This window comes from Thunnus albacares, chromosome 18 (assembly GCF_914725855.1).
Source record: "Thunnus albacares chromosome 18, fThuAlb1.1, whole genome shotgun sequence".
Lineage (NCBI taxonomy): Eukaryota > Metazoa > Chordata > Actinopteri > Scombriformes > Scombridae > Thunnus > Thunnus albacares.
In genome coordinates this window covers 20436817-20454611 of record NC_058123.1, presented here as the reverse complement: position 1 = coordinate 20454611, position 17795 = coordinate 20436817, and the positions used below count along the sequence as shown (strand labels likewise).

The 17795-nt window shown below is 39.7% G+C and overlaps 1 protein-coding gene across 4 annotated transcripts in view; it reads right to left on the bottom strand.

The window, feature by feature from the left end:
- The window catches only part of plppr1 (phospholipid phosphatase related 1), a 65948-nt gene that overhangs the window by 27347 nt on the left and 20806 nt on the right, over positions 1 to 17795 (bottom strand). For all 4 annotated transcript variants that reach the window (XM_044334367.1, XM_044334369.1, XM_044334370.1 and 1 more), the window contains exons 2-3: positions 16197 to 16306; positions 1284 to 1472 (exon numbers count right to left, since the gene is read on the bottom strand). In XM_044334367.1, coding sequence (XP_044190302.1) covers positions 1284 to 1472; positions 16197 to 16256 — 249 coding nt within the window. In that variant the 5' untranslated portion in view covers positions 16257 to 16306. The remainder of the gene's footprint in view (positions 1 to 1283; positions 1473 to 16196; positions 16307 to 17795) is intronic.

The following is a 17795-nucleotide window of genomic DNA, read 5'->3' as shown; positions in this document are numbered from 1 at the left end:
GTTTTGGGCATGGTAGTTTGTTTAGAAACTGCTCCAAAGACTAATAACAGCCATCACATTTTCAGTCTCCAGAAAGTAGTTCCATATAAGGCAGACACAACTGTGCATGTGGTTCTGTTTACAGTGCTTCACTAGCTTGTTGACTTTGTGTTGCATTGTAAATTTCTCAAAGAACTTTGGCACAAAGAGGAACATGTGATCCAGTGCAGCGGTGTGGTTACATTGATATGTTTTTAATAGATTTTGAACAGCAACGAAAGTTTACGGCAAAGAGGAATATGATATATCAGGATTTGGATACACACACAATACTTGTAAGTAGGATCAATTCATTGTTGGTTTAGCTCTGCACATAAGATTTGTTGACAATAAGAAAAATATAGAAAAATCACCAGTAAAATCCTTTAAACTTCACCAAAAGAGAGAATGTCTTTCTGAAGATTGAATACCTTCTTTTTTTTGGAGTATACTTCATTTTGTCCATTTTCCAGTGACAACACACTACGTACAAAGATGCTTAGAATTTGCGTTAGGACACACCTTCTGTTTGATTTTTTTTTTTTGTGACAAGCCCTGTTGTTGTTGAAGAAGTTTGGCTGATATACTTTCATTCAACAGAACCGATGGAAGAAAGCCTGGCGGATGAAAAGTGAAACATCCTCATCACCAGGAAATCCAGCCCGCATAAACACTGCTCCTCGTACAGCATGACTTTCTGACTTTACTCTTCACTGGTACATCCAGCGTGATGTTTTGTAGTGCAACACGGCAACTAACTAGTCAAAAAGAAACTGAGTTTAGATCAAAGCACAGAGCCAAAAGTTCAGTCTGTGTGAAATCATTGCCAACGTGATCAGCTGACCCATAAAAAGATATGGAAACAGTCTTCAGTCAGACAGTTTATTTTGATGTTTTCTTCCATATCTTGGCAGACAGGATGCATGACTGAATCTCAACTCTGACTAGAATGTAAAAATAGAACTTATACTGCAGAACATAATGTATAATTCACACTTATGTGCACAAACAGTCACAAATGTAAAATTAGAAGCATATTTTAGCTGTAAATGAAGTCTGCAGTATAATAAGTTTCAGCAGTGGTTACTTGTTGTTTCAGAGGAAACCAGGGAGGCTGAGAGAAACAGCCTGAGTAAACACAGGCACGCCATATTTGATGAGTGCTGTTTACACTCCAGCATGCAGCAAAAATCATTAAAATATATATAAGTTGTCCTGGGTTTACATACTACTGTGAAAATACACACAAAATGAATTTTACTCACTATAGCTGTGGGAGCAGCGGCCACCACGCAGTACAGGATGAGGGGGGGGATGAAGCTGGTCTCCTCTAAGCCGGGGTACGGCTTCATCAGCTCAGCATCATTACAGAAGAAACCCTGCACATGCACGCTGAACAGGTCCGTGCACTCCATGTAGTAGGCCAACAACACCGTGCCGGACATGATGACGAGCTGGAAGAAAAACATGTTGGAGCAAGATGGAGAAAGAGGGTAGAGGAAGTTGAAGAGGAGGAGGAGGAGGAGAGAGAGATAGTTGTTAGTTGTACATCCACAGCAGTGAAGGTTGTCCTTGTTGATTCAGTTTTCAGTAGTTAAAAAGTCAATTTCCTTAAACTCCCTGAACATCACCCCTCTCCTCTCTTAGTCGTGACGTCTGTCTGACAGGTTTTATTATAAAACAACCGCATACATCCTCTGAAACCACATTTCTCTCTCTCTCTCTCTCTCTCTCTCTCTCTCTCTCTCTTTCATGCTAACTGTGGTCGTGAACAAGCACCCACCACCACCACCAGCAGCAGCACCACCATCACTTACCACCTCCTCTCCTCCTTCACCCCCTCATCCTTTTATCCCTCTAACATCATCTTTTGTCTCTGGCCTCCTTTCGCTCTCTTTCCAGAATTGGCTGCAGGCAATTTAGTTTTTTTTTTCCATGTATGGTATCTTTAGTCGCTGATCACGAACCAACGCTGGCATACAGAATATAAGACATCACACAGCAAGGCATTTTAATGTGGTTTCTTGAAAATCAGCTGCATTTGTGTCATTCAGCGGCTAATGTGCCCATATTGCTGCCAATCTAGCCAACTTGACGGCATTATGTTGGAGTTTTATATCAAAGGACGGTGATTAAACGATTTCATAATTTAAAGCTATGGAGCTGGATAAAAGAGAGGTCCTGTAATGTAAGTGGCTGAGTTTGACTTCTGACCTCCCTGTGAGAGAAAGGGAGAATAAAATGCTTTTATTGATCATGTGGGAATCCTCAAAGTATCAGATTACCACTTAAATACACAAGACTGGTAAACATGTTACATGCAGTCATGTCTGACTGTCCTTTCACCTTTGTTAAAAAACTGCAAATCTGCCAAATATTTATGTTTGTGCAAATATCTTATAGTAGTGATAATACAGTAGTATCACAAGTTTGCTATGGTGGTTACATGGTGAAGCCAGCAATTTGTAATACGTCTCTCCAACACCTGGTGTCACTATGTCACTGCTGTGTATAAGTGTTGGCTCAAAAGGAAATCTCAGCACATGGATACAATAAAAGAGCTTGCTGGGACGGTGTTTGCTTCTATAACAGACAGTATTTTATTTATTTCTGAAATTTTAATTATTAATTATTTTCTGCCAACTAAAACCGGGACTATGAATGTGTTTGTATGCATCTAGAGTTTGGTTTATAGGTCTTTTACACGTCACACATTTTGAACTTAAAATACTGTATCCAAGACATCATAGACAGCATAAGCTAGAGGGCTATAATTTATAAATGTGATGAACTGCAAAAAATCAAAAGTATGGCTTGGCCATATGTCTGTCACCCTACAACTCCAGCCTAATAATCTGGCTACCAAACCAGGTTTTCAGTTCAGATTCTGGGTCCCTTGATGGCACAAAACTCCAGGACTCAATTTTTCATTTCTTTTCTTTTTATTTATAATGAAACATTTCTACTAGATTTGTTGTGGGACTTTTCTACTTTTTCACCTCTATGTGTCCCTCTTTGTTTTGTACTTTCATTTACTATTCATACTATTTACCATGAATCACTACTTATTTCAGCAACATTTGCAAGAAATCTTCCTTTTAAGACTGTTCACTTTTACTTACAGGATTTAAATATCAAATGTTGATTTGTCTCTTAGGCGACATTTTTATGAATGTGTGTTCTTGGCAATAAACAGTTAAAGCAGCGTCAGAAATTAACAGGGGGCAAGGGCAAAAATGGCCAAAGAAATCTCAGAATGCCCCTAAAAACCATGATCCCTCAAGATTTTGAAAAAAATAATTAGATATTTACCAGTTTAGGCCAATATCCTACATATAGCCATCATTTTATTTTTATTTAATTGATGTAATTTCCATTTCCATCTCTAACACACACTCACACAAACAGTACTGTTGTCCACACTAGGCTGCTGTAATGATACCTGGCAGCGTCCAGGCAATCCTGCACATGCAGTGAAGTTGTCTGCTGCAATGGACCGCTACCTCATTAAAAAAACTCCAACTGTTATCGAAGAAAGCAACCCAAATCCTGGGCCGTCACCAACACCACCCCCGGCAAATGAGATGGCAAAGAAAGTTGCTGCTTCTACAATTGAAAAATGGAAAATAGACTAGCTTGGTGTTGAAGAGGTGAACGACTCTCCTCAACTGTGAAGCGCAAAGGGCTCACCCACCCAAACAAAGCGTTGGGCAGCTAAAAACTAATCACGACTTCAAGGAAGTGAACGGGTCAAAAAGTATTCAGCTCATCATCACCAAACAAGCAAGCATCATCAATTTGCTTATGGTACATAACGCTAACGCTAAAGACTTTAAAATGATTTTAGTCTGGCACGTTAGTTAACATTAGTGTTAGCAAGTTGGCTAGCTAACGTTAATGTTACAGCCTACATGTGGGTCTTGCTGACTGGTGAGGTGATCAGTGCAGTTATATACAGGCTGTTTTATATGCTCTCACTCTTTAATACAGAGATACCGCATTATAGCTGTAAAGAAGATCCATCATTAAGCCACCTTTGCTTTTTTGCACTGAACCAAACAAAGCTGGGCCCCCGTGTGTGCTTTTACATAGGCGTAACGTGTAACACAACAGCGTCAGCTCCCTGTCCCACCATGCCGGCTGTCCCTTACACAGACGTTGATCCGGCTCTGTGACTACTTCCATAGCCGGCTTATTGGCGGAGCTAGTTTAAAAGTGGGGAGAAAAAAAACAAAGGCGCCCAGCAATAAAGCTGCATGGGAAAGGAGCACAGCCTCTAAATCTGCTGCACAAACGGCAGCAGCAACAGAAACAGATGACACAGAGTCTGACTCTGACAGTGAAACCCATGTACAATATGAATCTACTCAAGTAGCCCATGAGGCTGGTTACTGTGACTGATTTATTGAATAGTTTATTGTACTTCAGCAATTTGCAGTGTTGTTACTTGAATTCAATTCTGTTAATGTTGGTGTATGTAAGGTCACCGGCTTACATTTACAGTTGTGAAACACTGCCTTTTATTTCCTCAACAGACCTTTAACAGACCTTCTACAGTTTCTAAAGAGGATGTTTTAAAAAGATCATTAACTAGCACATTTGAAACACTGTGATGAAGTTTTCAATCGATCTATGAACTAATGCATTATACATATACAAAGGCTATTAGAGATAAATAAAAGCCTAAACATTAGAACTGTCTCCTGCTTTCTCTCACACATACAGATGGTTATCTATACACATACACACACACTTCTCTTTGGAACAGCAATAGTACGCTTTTTATTTACTCATGTTGGCACAAGGCGGTGATTACTCTATGCATTTTAATCTGGGCTCATTTCACATTAAGAACAGCAACTTTATGCATTAATTACTATTTTTTAAGTGTCCCCAAAATTTTGTAAAGGACCCAAGTTTTTAGACAGCAAGGGTAAAAGTTGCCCCCCAATTTTTTTTTCTTGGGCACCTGCCTGAAACAGCCTGAAACTGTCAATGTATCGAGTCAATCAATGTCTGTTTCTTACAATTTATGTGACATGAAGTTAGCATGTTTGTGAAATCAACCCTGGGTAAAGAAAAAAAAAAAAAAAAAAAGATACCATGTTGTGGATTGGGTATTATTGAGTGAAGAAATATCAATTACTGCAGTTGAAATTAAACTGATACCATCATCCAAAATTTTCAGTGTGTTTAGGGATATTAGTTCACATGCATGTCATAGTTAAAACTGTGTGTCAGATCAGCTGTCAATAATGGGTGCACACTGTACACGTTTGTGCTTTTTGTATGATAGTTGGTTTTTCTGTGTTTTGGGATCAGAAAGACAAACAATTCAGACTGGAAGATGATAGTTGTTGGTCTTGTTAAATCAAGATCCAATCTTGGGTAAAAAGACATTGCACTAGGTGGCCTGTATGATTTGATTCCCCAAATACAGTCAATTTACAGCAGCATACAGTAAACAGCTCATGACTTTCCTGAGTCAGACACTACAATTAAAGTAGTAAAACATGCCAATGCTGTTTTACTAAATATCAGCAATATGTCCTGTCCAATGTAATTATCTGACCAGAACTAACTGTTATTTAATGCTACACTACTTCATCCACTGTAAAGTATGGAGGGTGTGTGAACCAGACTGGACAATATGGCCGGTGGGGTGCAGACAGAAAAGACAAGAAAGCAACTGTATTTACAGAGGACAGGAGAAAAATCTTTGGCATACAAAGTCCTGCGACAGATGGCCATGCTGAGATGTCTAGGTGTGTGTGCCTGTGTGTTTGTGTGTGTGTGTGTGCTTTATTGGTTTCTGTGCCAACTCTTGTGAATAAAGCTAAGCTAGTTAGCAATATTTTTTGCTTCATCCTGTTATTATAGAGGCACCCTGCTGTGGAGAACGCTTTTTAAACAGTTCACATGTATTAGCAACTACTGGTATGAGGAATCATAATACCTGGCTGCACACCATATCCAACCACATTGCTGTTAAACTAACAGCAGAGAGCAAAGTAAAGCCACTCAAGATGAGCAGAAATTACATTTTTCAGGGTTTCAAATCATGCGAAAAAGCCTTCATCTTAACACAGCTTATCCACACACAACATCCAAAATTACAGAGACAGATGGATAGGGGATCATTTCAAGACTTCATGTTGTTCCACAAACAAGTTCCAGCAGGGTAATCGGCTAAAACATTATTCATAGCTCTCCTCTGAAAAATATGTAAATTCCTTTGCTCGCAGAAATGCCATGTAATACCTTATGAGATCACGTACCTAAGGATGTCATGTTTACAAGAAAACGCCTGAAAATGGCTTGGACAGATTAATTAGAGGGGTGTGCACTAGAGCATATTTGTACAACTTTACTATTATTACTGTGATTTCATTTACTTTGACCTTCACCTTATTTGCATTTGAAAAAAAAAAGAGAGCAAAGCTTGCCTCAAGCTCCATCACAACAGCAACCAAAATATCTATGAATTCACCAGCCTGGTTTCAGCAGAGTTAAGGTTGCTGGTACAAAGCAGTGGGCTGGTTGGGAACGTAAAAATGCCCTTGAGCAAGTTCTGGACCATTTCTCCCGTACTGCATTCCTCCCAGTCAGATTCTCTCTTCTTGATCTCTATAAAAGCTCAAATATTTCCTCTATCACTCAACCACACCACCTCCTCCTTCTTCTTCCCCACACTATAAATCATAGAAACTCATAAACAACCAGTGAGCCATTAGACATAATGAGAGTCATCGCACTGTGGCAAATGACCAAAAACAGGCCACGAGAGACAAGCAATTTCAGCTTGTTCAACCTGATTTAATTCTACTCAACTTGTCTGTCCTATACTCTACTGTCGCAGAAGTCAGGCAGCCCTATAATTACCTTTTGATAAAGATGGTGAAGTGTGCCAACTCTATTGAGGGGAAAATAGTGGTGCAGTGCCTACTTAATGCCTAGAGGCCACTTTCCATTTCTGTGACTTTTCATGAGCTGGCTTTTCTGTGACAGTTCTACACCTGGACAAGTGTCCTTTTTTTATAAAGCTTAAATTGTGGCTCCATTATATCCACTACCCAGCCAACGTCATGCTGCATTAGCTGCGTGAAGGGCAGACTGACAAGGCTGGCTGTCGTAAAACAGTTATACAAAGTTACTGCAGCATGCCATTATCCTTCTCCCTTGGAGGGTACAATTCACCTCTTTTACCCAAGTGGCTGGCAGTGCATTTTGATGCAGACATATACCTCTGTTAAGTTTTAGCGTGCTCTCAGTGCCTTTTGGAAAAGTATATCACTTCAGTGGGGACAAGAATTACCTATTGCCACCATTTATAAATCAATTAGACATACTGAAGGTCTCCGACACATTAAAATATCAAAATCCTCTTGTAAAGCAGGATTATGTAGCTTTTGGAAGAATAAATAACATAATCGTCCTCTTACAAATGAATCATTGAATTCACAAGCAATACAACATACCCTGCATCAGATCAATAGACATGTTTTTGCTGCTTTTAGCCTAAGTGTACTGGTAGTGGTATGACCAGTACCCTGTGGTGACTAACATTAGCTAATGCTAGCATACCATACATAGACATAGTATTGTTGTATAACTACCATTACCAAGTCAGTCTACTGAATTAAAGGGTAACTACAAAAAAAAGGGTAACTATACACTCAAAATCTGCTAGCTTCCTCCATTCCAACATATTTTAAAAATGCAACAGAGGACTGTAAGTAAACGACTGACCACCACTCAGTGTAGCATAAATAATGATGCAGAGCTGGTAGTCAGAGCTAACCAGCCATGAGTTGCTTCTGTCAGACCGTCTGTCTCTGTGCTAGAAAGACAGAGGGTCCAGTGGAGCTTTGACAGTCACTAGAAGCATATTCATGGCCCTTTGTAAAAGTTTCTGTCTGGTACCTGTGTTGTAGCTGAGCTAGTGGCTCTACTACGATAGGCTCTCCTGTGTGTGAGTCTCTGTACATAGCCATAGCCATCAGCTATTTGTCATGGCTAATGTTACCGTCGTCAGCCCTGAATATCCTATTAAACTCAGAATATAGCACATTTATCGGCCAGTCCATGTGTTGTGTGTACTGCCACAGAAAAGGAGTAAATCACCCATTCATGTACGACATCGCCTCTCCGCTGTCTCTTATCAGGCTTGCACAATTTAGTGTATAGTTACCGTTTAATAACTCTTCTTCTTCTTTTGTTACTTGTATTTGTGTCCCCTCATAAATTATGCTTTAGCATTGACAAGTATCTAATCACATGTGAGCACAGTGGCTGCTGTTCAACAAAAGCACCATATTCTCAATTTAAATCAGAAAATGTATAAGGTGGATGGTGAAACCATCATGAAATATGATTTTGTGAGACTATATGTTTATAATTACCCTAAACACAACCAATTTCATCAGAATCCTTTTAATATCAGTCTTACCACCCATCTCCTCCCTCACAAAATGAAAACAAACAGGAAAACATTATATAAATGCAACACCAAGTGCTAAATTTTAATTTTGCTTTCATGTTGTGTTAGTAGACTATAAACAACAAAAGACTGACAGAAATGGGCAACTTAGGCTTGCTTGCCTGGCTTTATAGCGTGATATTACACTTCTCTTGTCAAACGTGTCTTGAAGTGATGGAGTAAACATCTGGTCTCTGCTTTTTCTAAAATATATTCTAAAAAGCTAGGATGTAATGATGAATAATCAGCTGTTCAATTTGAGCCCCAAAGCAATATATATAATGTGTCAAACACTGCTAAATAACTTAAAATAAAAAATCCCAGCTAATAAATAGATGTTTAATCTCTGCATCTCTTGAGGTCTGTCTAAGGATTGAAGGCCTAAGGCGTTCTGCCAAAAAGACATGCAGTGAATTCAGGCAGGCGCACCAGGCTGGACTTGCATTTTGTGTTTTATTTTAGTCGCAATTCGTGACAGGCAGTCCACCTCTGAAAAGAGAGTGAAAACACAGCATAAATGAGATGTACCCAAGCCACTAGGAAGGTTGTGTAAGCAAAAACAGGACATTCCCTTAATTCTAGAGAAATCTCAGTATCATCAGATATTCATTTGCAACACAAAAATATCCAGAGATCAAGCTTAACTTGAAGAAAACTCAGTATTAACTTGAATTTGAACATTGATTTCATTGTAATATCACTGCAGACTGCAACTGCACTGTTCTATCTTTGTTTCATGCATTGACTCTTTACCTTTTGCAGTGGTTTGTTTGTTTTGTGTGTGTTATTGCATAACTTTTTCATTTCTCATAAAGGTCACCCATCTCCAATTGAATCAATAATAAAACTACTCCTAAAGACTGTAATATTATACTTTTATGAACAATAAGCTTATGTGGAGTTTAAATGTAACTGTGGTTGATGTGGATGTTGCGGAGTCAAGATTGTCACGTTATTGTCTCTTTTTCTACATCTGGCAACCTCGAAGACATCCTGCTGCTAAACTGCACCAACAGTATGAACTCTCCTTCACTCACAGAATGAATTTGGAGGTCAGTCCCAGGTGCAGCTCAGGTGCTGACTGCTGAATGAGCTGCAGCTTTAGCGAATCTGGAGCTACGTATACACAGGTTGTGGCCACAAATTCAATGACAACTGCAGCAAAAGTGGTTCAAATGGTATTTTCAGGCCTGTTTATCACTAATTCATTAGTTAAGTAATACACTCCATCCCTAATGAGATGTAAAGCCATTCATATATTCATAACAGTTGGATATTTTTCCCTTGTGAACATTGAGAAAAACATGAAACTCAGTTTCAGGCCAAAGGTAACTTAAAATGACACATTGTGGATCCCAACATGGCAACAAAATTAATCTATTTTAATGAGTGTGGGTCACAAATAGCACAGAATTCACGCAATTTCAAAATACACAATACCCACTGCACCACACATAAATGACTATCTACAGTATCTGTTCAGCTTAAAGTCACAATCTCAGACCGCAGGCATCACATGCTGCAGGCTTGTTTCCTGTCTAAACTGTATAAACAAAACTAACAGGTTTAATTAGGCTGTGTGCTGTTCCAAAACTAGACTTAATACGTGATTCCCCGGATAAAAGCTTCTTTTTAGAATCCCCCAGGTAAAAGTCACATTGCGTCAGTGCAGCCCACAGACAGACAGAGCAATATCAAAAAGAATTGGTCCCCGTGGAGACTTTTTTTTCTTTTTTTCTTTTTGCTTTTTATGCTTTTGTTTTTGAAATATTGACAGCCGAGAACATTATTACTAAGGCTTAACACCATGGTGTCTCCGTACTAGTGGAGGAGTTTGAGCATGACACTATAAAAGGGGGGAAAAAATGATCTCTGAAACTGACTGTGCGAATCTTTAAGAATGATAGTCAAGAGATTGGTTCTCGTCCTTACAGCCTGCCGGTGCTGTTTTGAGAGGCTTTATTTATGCAAACAGTGAATGCAGCCAGGTTTTTGTGCACAAAACCTGAAAAGTCTAGGTGGTCCTAGTTAGGTTAATGAAAGCCTGGGGTTCTGTGTATTACATAATCTCATCCAGAGGGAGGTACAGGATATATCCGCCCCTTATTCTTCAGTGCTCATCTCTACAGCTCTTTCCTTTAATTAATTTCTCTGCAACTACCCCCCCCCCCCCCCCCCCCCAACACACACACACACACACACTTTATTGTACTTTCCTCATCCTCTTCATCTCATCTTTCTTTCTCCTCCCTTGTGTCCCTTCTTCCTGTTGCACTCTCTCATCCTATTTTTATTTTTATCCCCCTTTCATCTCACATTCCTCTTTACTTTTCGCTCCCACAGTAATGGCAAATGGCAACAACAAATGATGCTCTTGAGGTTAAGTAACAGATGAAAGAAAAGCAACAAGTTATATGACTAAATAAACAAATCACCATAAATAAACATCCTCCCTGTCACACTGCCTCTGGCATTGAACTACACAGCCCGGCTGCTCCAATCAGGACGCTTAGTCTCAGTCATGTGACAACCCTGTCCCTCTGCCTTGCTCTGTTCGTGACAGGCGGGGTGAGTAAGAGAAAAGAGAAAAAAAAAAGAAGGGGGTGAGAAGAAACAAAGGAGCAGGGAAAGAGTGAGTGAGGGGCACTGAGATGGAACGATACATTGGAGGATAAAGGAGAAGGAGGAGGAGGAGGGGAGGAGGAAGAGCTCCTGTGACACCATGAGAAATAGGAAGAGATGAGGGGAGAGATTGAGGGAGGAAGTGGGTTCAGGGGGAGAGAGGAGGGGCGAGAGAGAAATGAGGCTGTGAGGATGTGACAGAGACATCAAAGAGGGAGAGGAAGAGAAAACAGGGATGGGCAGAGTGAGACAGGGAAATGGATAGGATGCCTATGAGAACAGTCTGTGAAGAAGAGGAAGGGTAACTGAAAATAGAGTAATGAAAATTAAAGAAAGCTTGCTCAACGCAGCATTACAGTCTCTCTCAGGAGGATGCTGCGGCCTATGATCTGCTGCAATATGGAGAAGATATGCATGGTGTGATACATGTTACTGAGTGCTAAGATGTGTAAATTACTAAGCAATTCAATTTCACTGTGTCTTGTTTGTTGAATATTTTTCAGCACCAGGTAACACCAAATAATAGATTTAGGTGACAATTTAATATTATAATTGATCGACTTTTATTGCTATCACGATATAAATGCAGTATCATCATTTGTTATAGTTTACAACTACACAAGTACTACAGCTACAAGTGAATGATTTCAAGCTAAATGTGATTTTTTTTAATTAACAAAATGAGTAATTGAAGGGTTCTGTATTACAGATTTAAGAGTTCTGTCTAATGTGGAGCTGGAACTAATCCATGAGTCGATCAACAGAAAATTAATCAACTATTTTGATAACTGATTCATTGTTTAGAGTAATTTTTTAAAGAAAATTGCTAAAATGCTACCTAGATACAGTATATTTTCTGGTTTCTTTAGTCTTCTATGAATTAATTGAGAAGTTATCGACAGATTAGTCGATTATAGTCCCGAAACACTGAACAACAAATCCATTAGCATTTGTCTAATTACAATTCTGTCAACGTTTTGCCAATACCACAAAACACTACTAATACTTTGTATCCTGCATCCTAAATTTCCCATGATGCAACTCAATTGTATCTATTGCTAGATCCTCCCCATCCAAGCCCAAGATGAGATAACCTTGATGACATCACCACGGTCATTTTTCCGATTTAAGAGAGATAATTATTATACAACTGTTTTCACTGGCTGAATATGCTTTGTGATGACTAAACTGAATTTGATGTGTAAAATCAACCTTTAACAACAGATTTGAACTGAACCTGTGATTTAACCTGTTAAAATCTTGAGCTGATAGTTGATTGAAGTAGATATTAAAGAAAATAGGGGAAAAGGAGCAAGGGGATAAAACTGTACTCTAACGTTTTTCCCAGTCTCGTAAAGAATTATGAGCAACACTGTTAATATTTCTCTTTCCCTTATTTTCCACAGTGATACTAATTGATGTAATGAAGAAATATAACAGCCATCATTGGGACATGTAATGATTTTAATTTCCCCATGCTAAATAAAATCACCACACAGCCAAACACTGGTGGAGCTTCACCAATATCATTTTTCTTGTTTACGGGGCCAATGTGGCTGTGATGAAGGAATATAATATAAGGAGGTATTATGAGACAAAACACCATGACAAATATGGTGAGTTGAATGGAGAGCAGAGGGAGAAGAAAGTGTCAGAATTGGAGAGGACTCTTTCGTCACAGTAGGGCATGTTTAAGAGGGCCAAATCTCAAGAGTGATGCTGAAATGAAAGCCAAGTTCATGGTGGCAGAAGAAAAATTGAAATCAGGCCGACCATTTACTGAGGGTGAATTTTTGAAGCGTTGTATGCTCAGAGTTTGCAACACAGTATGCCCAGAAATAAAGGAAGCATTCACAAAAGTCAGCCTTAGCAGAAATACAGAGGTGCAATGGCTAAATTGAGGTAAAGTGCTCAAGAGATTTTTTGAGTTGCCCACACAAATATGCCATTTTATGGAAGGGAAACAGCCAATGAGAGGTGGCTGTTTGACTTGGCTTTTTTGTGTGACATAATAAACCATCTCAATACACTGAACCTACAGCTGCAGGGACGGGACCGTGTGATCACAGACATGTACGATGCAGTGAAAGCCTCCAAAACCAAAATTGCACTTGTGGGAAAATCAAAAGCAACAACTTGGGCCACTTTCCATCCAGCCAAACAATCACAAAAGGAGCACATTACCATACCTTTCCCATGTACATTTTTTGCCAAGAAACTGAACACATTCCACGGTGATTTTACAAGTTTGCTGACTTCGAGAGCCAGAAATTCAATTTCAAACTTTTCAGTAACCCGTTTTCTATTGATGTGGACAGCACACCAGTGAACATGCAAATGGAGCTCAAAGAACTCCGGTGTAACAGCACGCTGAAGGCCAAGTACGATACTGTCAGGGCAGGCCAGTTCTCTCTGTTCATCTCAGACACTATGCCCAAACTCCGCCTACAGGCTGTCATGAAGAACAACAAAACATCTCACAGGACACGTCTCACTGACAGACACCTTCACTCCATCCTGAGAGTTTCAGCAGCTCAAAGTTTGACCCCGAACGGTGTCTAGCTCAAGCAAATAGGAAGGCCCAATAGACATACAAAGTTCCCAATGTGAGAATTTAAAGAGACATTTATTTGTATTGTTGATTGTTATTGTTGATATTGTTATTGTTGATTGATATTTGTATCACTCTCATTATTTTCATTATTTTATGATGTACAGCTGGCCTACATTTTGTTGTTTGAGTTGTTGAGATACTTACACAGGTAGGCCTATTCATGATGTTTTATATTTTGAACATTACATGCATAACTTGCCTTTATTTTGTTGTTACAGTAAGTACTTATACTAATATTTTGACCAAACTAGGCCTATATTAAAACAACATCATAGTAATACACCCCTGCTTATCAGGCCTGCAAATTAATTTTAATTTATTAAGATGGCCCCTTTCAATGAGATGACACCCCTGACCTAGATTTGGATCTGGGGCTGTTGTAACCAACATAATTAACAGTTACCTATTAGTCCCCCACTATAATTACACATTCTAATTAAACAAATTGCACAGCCACGATTAGCAAATGTCCAACCGAGCATTTCATGCTGAGTTCCAGCCAAGACACTTGAAAGCTGTAAATGGACAAATCGCTGCACAGTGATGACAGGCTGTCCAACAGAAGGACTTTCTACAGAGGCTGAGGGATGATTAGTCATGTGTCACACAAATCAAAATAACATTTTACAGAGAAGACGGTGCTTGAAATTGTCTGTATCCACTTTTTATGTTAATGGTAGCAATAGAAGGCGATTTCTCACATGATCTCACTTAAAATCTGGCTGCGTGCGAGTGATATCCCATCGGAATGGGATTTCCAATGTGGCAACACTACATAACATGTATGTCTGATCTTTCTGCTCTGATTTTGTACTATCTAGCATAGTTAGCTGTCCTTGAGTCAAGTTGGTATAGGAGGGTTTAAGTACATATTGAGTTTAGCTGACACCTTATGTTAAACTTAGTATCGATGTCGAACAGAAAAACCTGAGTACTTTTGCCATCTCGGCTTGTTCAACAACACAAAGCTTCATTTAAATAATTGATTTCTGACTAATCAATAACTGAGGGTGTCTTGAGTAAATGTCTCAGGTGTGAAAAGACGTGGAGAACAGTAATCTGATTCTTACATAAGAAGTGCAAAGGCAAGAAACAGACAGTCAACCTATGAGGCTGCTCAAAAAGCAGCAAGATAGAACATCAGGAATCACATACAGTAATCTGATTTCACTTATCTTATTTACTTGTTCACTCATCTCGGAGGACATAGCAGTGCGGCAGTCTCACGATGGAAGGTTGTCAGATAACATGAGTGTGACACAAATGTCGTCAGAAAGAAGGCATGGGATAAAAGCAAGAAAGAGGCCTTGACAGTAAACTCATCTGAGACTGTTACACAGGATATTTCCTCTGAGAATTGGTGTGTGTGTGTGTGTGTGTGTGTGTGTGTGTGTGTGTGTGTGTGTGTGTGTGTGTGTGTGTGTGTGTGTGTGTGTGTGTTAGGGCTGCAAGATATTGGAAAAAACTGACATTGCGATATCTTTTTTTTCTGTGACATATATTGCAAAATGGGAATAGCTGGTCCACCTTAAAGGTCAGTCCACCTTAAGTGAGCCTGGTCAGGCCTGTGACAGTAACTGTTGATCTTTTAACCAGCACCAGGATGAGGTGCTGCTGATAACGGGAACAGAAACACTCAAAAGCCGCCTCATATAAATGAACACCTGCCTCTCGCATCCAGCGACATTATCTGTGACAGTAGCCACGTTGGGTGCATGTTTACAGGCAGGTAATACACAGACTCCGCACGCACAGCGATCAGTTCTCCATGCTTTCTGGTGAAGGGGTGCACTTGATCAGTTTATTAAAACAACCAAAACAGGCAGCGCTCATTTTCAGGTTGCCGTGGGAGACTAGCGGGGCCTGCTTCGGTTGTTTGATAAATTGATGGAGTGCAGCCCTTCATCAGAGCACATCAAAAGTTGTAGTATGACGTGTCGGAGTTAATTTGCCTTACTTGACATTGCGCATCCTGCAATGTGACTATTGCATATGCACACATCACAATGTCAAGCTGAAACGATATATTATGCAACTGTAGTGTGTGTGTGTGTGTGTGTGTGTGTGTGTGTGTGTGTGTGTGTCTACGACAGGGAGAGGAAGAAAGAGAAAGTGAGAGAGAAAGCAAGAAGTAATGCACGCCGTCCTGAGACATCTCTCTGATTAAGGACTTTCAGCTGACATGGTAATTAAATATGGAGGAGCAGCACAACTCTTACACATACACACACACACATGCACACATTCAGCTTTCCACTCATTCCAACACTTTATGCTCTGGTTAACGGTGTACAACGAGGTCATTTGTTAATGGTTAAACTGTCACTCAAATTCACAGACAAACTCATGCACATTTCTCAAACCAGCAATAAAAAAAATCAGACACATATGAGTGAATTGTTATGTTAAATTATCACTCAAATACGTGCACACACACACACACACACACAAACAGCCTCTCACCTCTACGAAGATGAAACATGGGATGATGGAGTAGCTGCGCAGGGTGTTGTTGGACGCCATCTTGTCTCCTGTCGGGAGACTTCTCCTCTCAGGATTCACAGCAGCTCACTCTGCAAAGACAGGAACATCAAGTGTCAGTGCTGATTATCTGATAATGACGGAAATACAACAATGCCATTTCTAACTCTTACAGTAGATCTATGTTAGTACTCATTGAAATGGAGTATTGATGAGAACCACTCGATATTGACTTATGTGTGTGTTGCTATTGCAGATTATTACATTTCAAAGACTTTATGATAGTTAATTGCACTTTCTAATGTCTGTCCGTGTATCTATAACAGAATAAAGACAAAAAACAATGAGTGAGGTGAGGCTTTCTTTCCTAACAGAGCAGTAGTATACCCTAATCACATTTGCTGTCATTTACTCTTCATAAAAACGATGAGCACAGCATCATATCTGGGAACTTGACTCGGATAATCACCTCTAGCCTATCCAACCATCTATCCATTCATATTTGAGCTGCTAATCCTGAGTCCCAGTGGCAGAAAAGAACAAACAGAACAGCTCAAGTGTCCTTTTCCCCTTGCAAAATTCTTCTGGGGTAGTCTCAGAGCAGCTTGGAGATACAATCCCTCGGTCATGTCCAAGGTCTACCCTTGGTTCTGCAAAAAACGTTGGAAGGGAGGTGGATTGGAGGTATCCTAAGTAAGTGCTGCAAATAGGTCTGGTGATGGCACATGCAGACGAGTGTCAGGTTTATTGGGCTCATCACGTTCAACGCCAAGAGAAGGCAATGTCAGTGTAGCAAGAGGCAGGCCTTTATGGACCTGTGCAGTGAAAACTAGCAGTTTTCCAGATGCAGATTAAACCTCTTTAAAATCTAGCTGAGGAACGGCTGCATACTGAGCTCTCTGTTGCTTTATTATTCTGATGTTGATGCTTTCATCTGTTCTTGTTTGTATTCTAACACATACAGTATATCTGATTCAGTTAAAGCTTCTTTTGTTGTTTCAACAGTGCTGAGTCCAAAACTAAATTTGCCCTCAAGAGATAATATTTGTTTGAAACATATTCATTAGATTAATTAAAGGCGAGAGCAAAAATTCCGAATCAAATATTCACTTTAAACTTTACATAAAATTCACTTTAAACTACTTCCTCTAGTTGAGAGGGAATGCCATTTCCATCTTAAAATGATCAGTAACGCCTTGCTGGAAGGTTGTTATCATTCACATATAGCAGCTGTGTATACTGTACACCACGCCATCTTTAGGTGTCTGTGAGCGGCTAACAAGCTCTATAAGAAACCACTGCTACAGTACCATCTGCATTCACACAAAGTATCTGGCATTGCTCCCGTTCTCCTTCTGTCATCTTGTTTTACTGCATTTCATTATACTGTAGCTTCTAATTGTCACGAACAATAACATGCCATTTCCCGATGGAAAATAGCAAGCTTGTTAGTGAGAGTGGGAATCAAATAGTTATATGAAGTGAAGAAGAGGAGAATACTGGAAAGAAACTGCCGCCATTATTTGCTTTTCTGGCAACAGACGGGGCTGCAGTCACTCATTGTAGCATTGTTTTCAATTG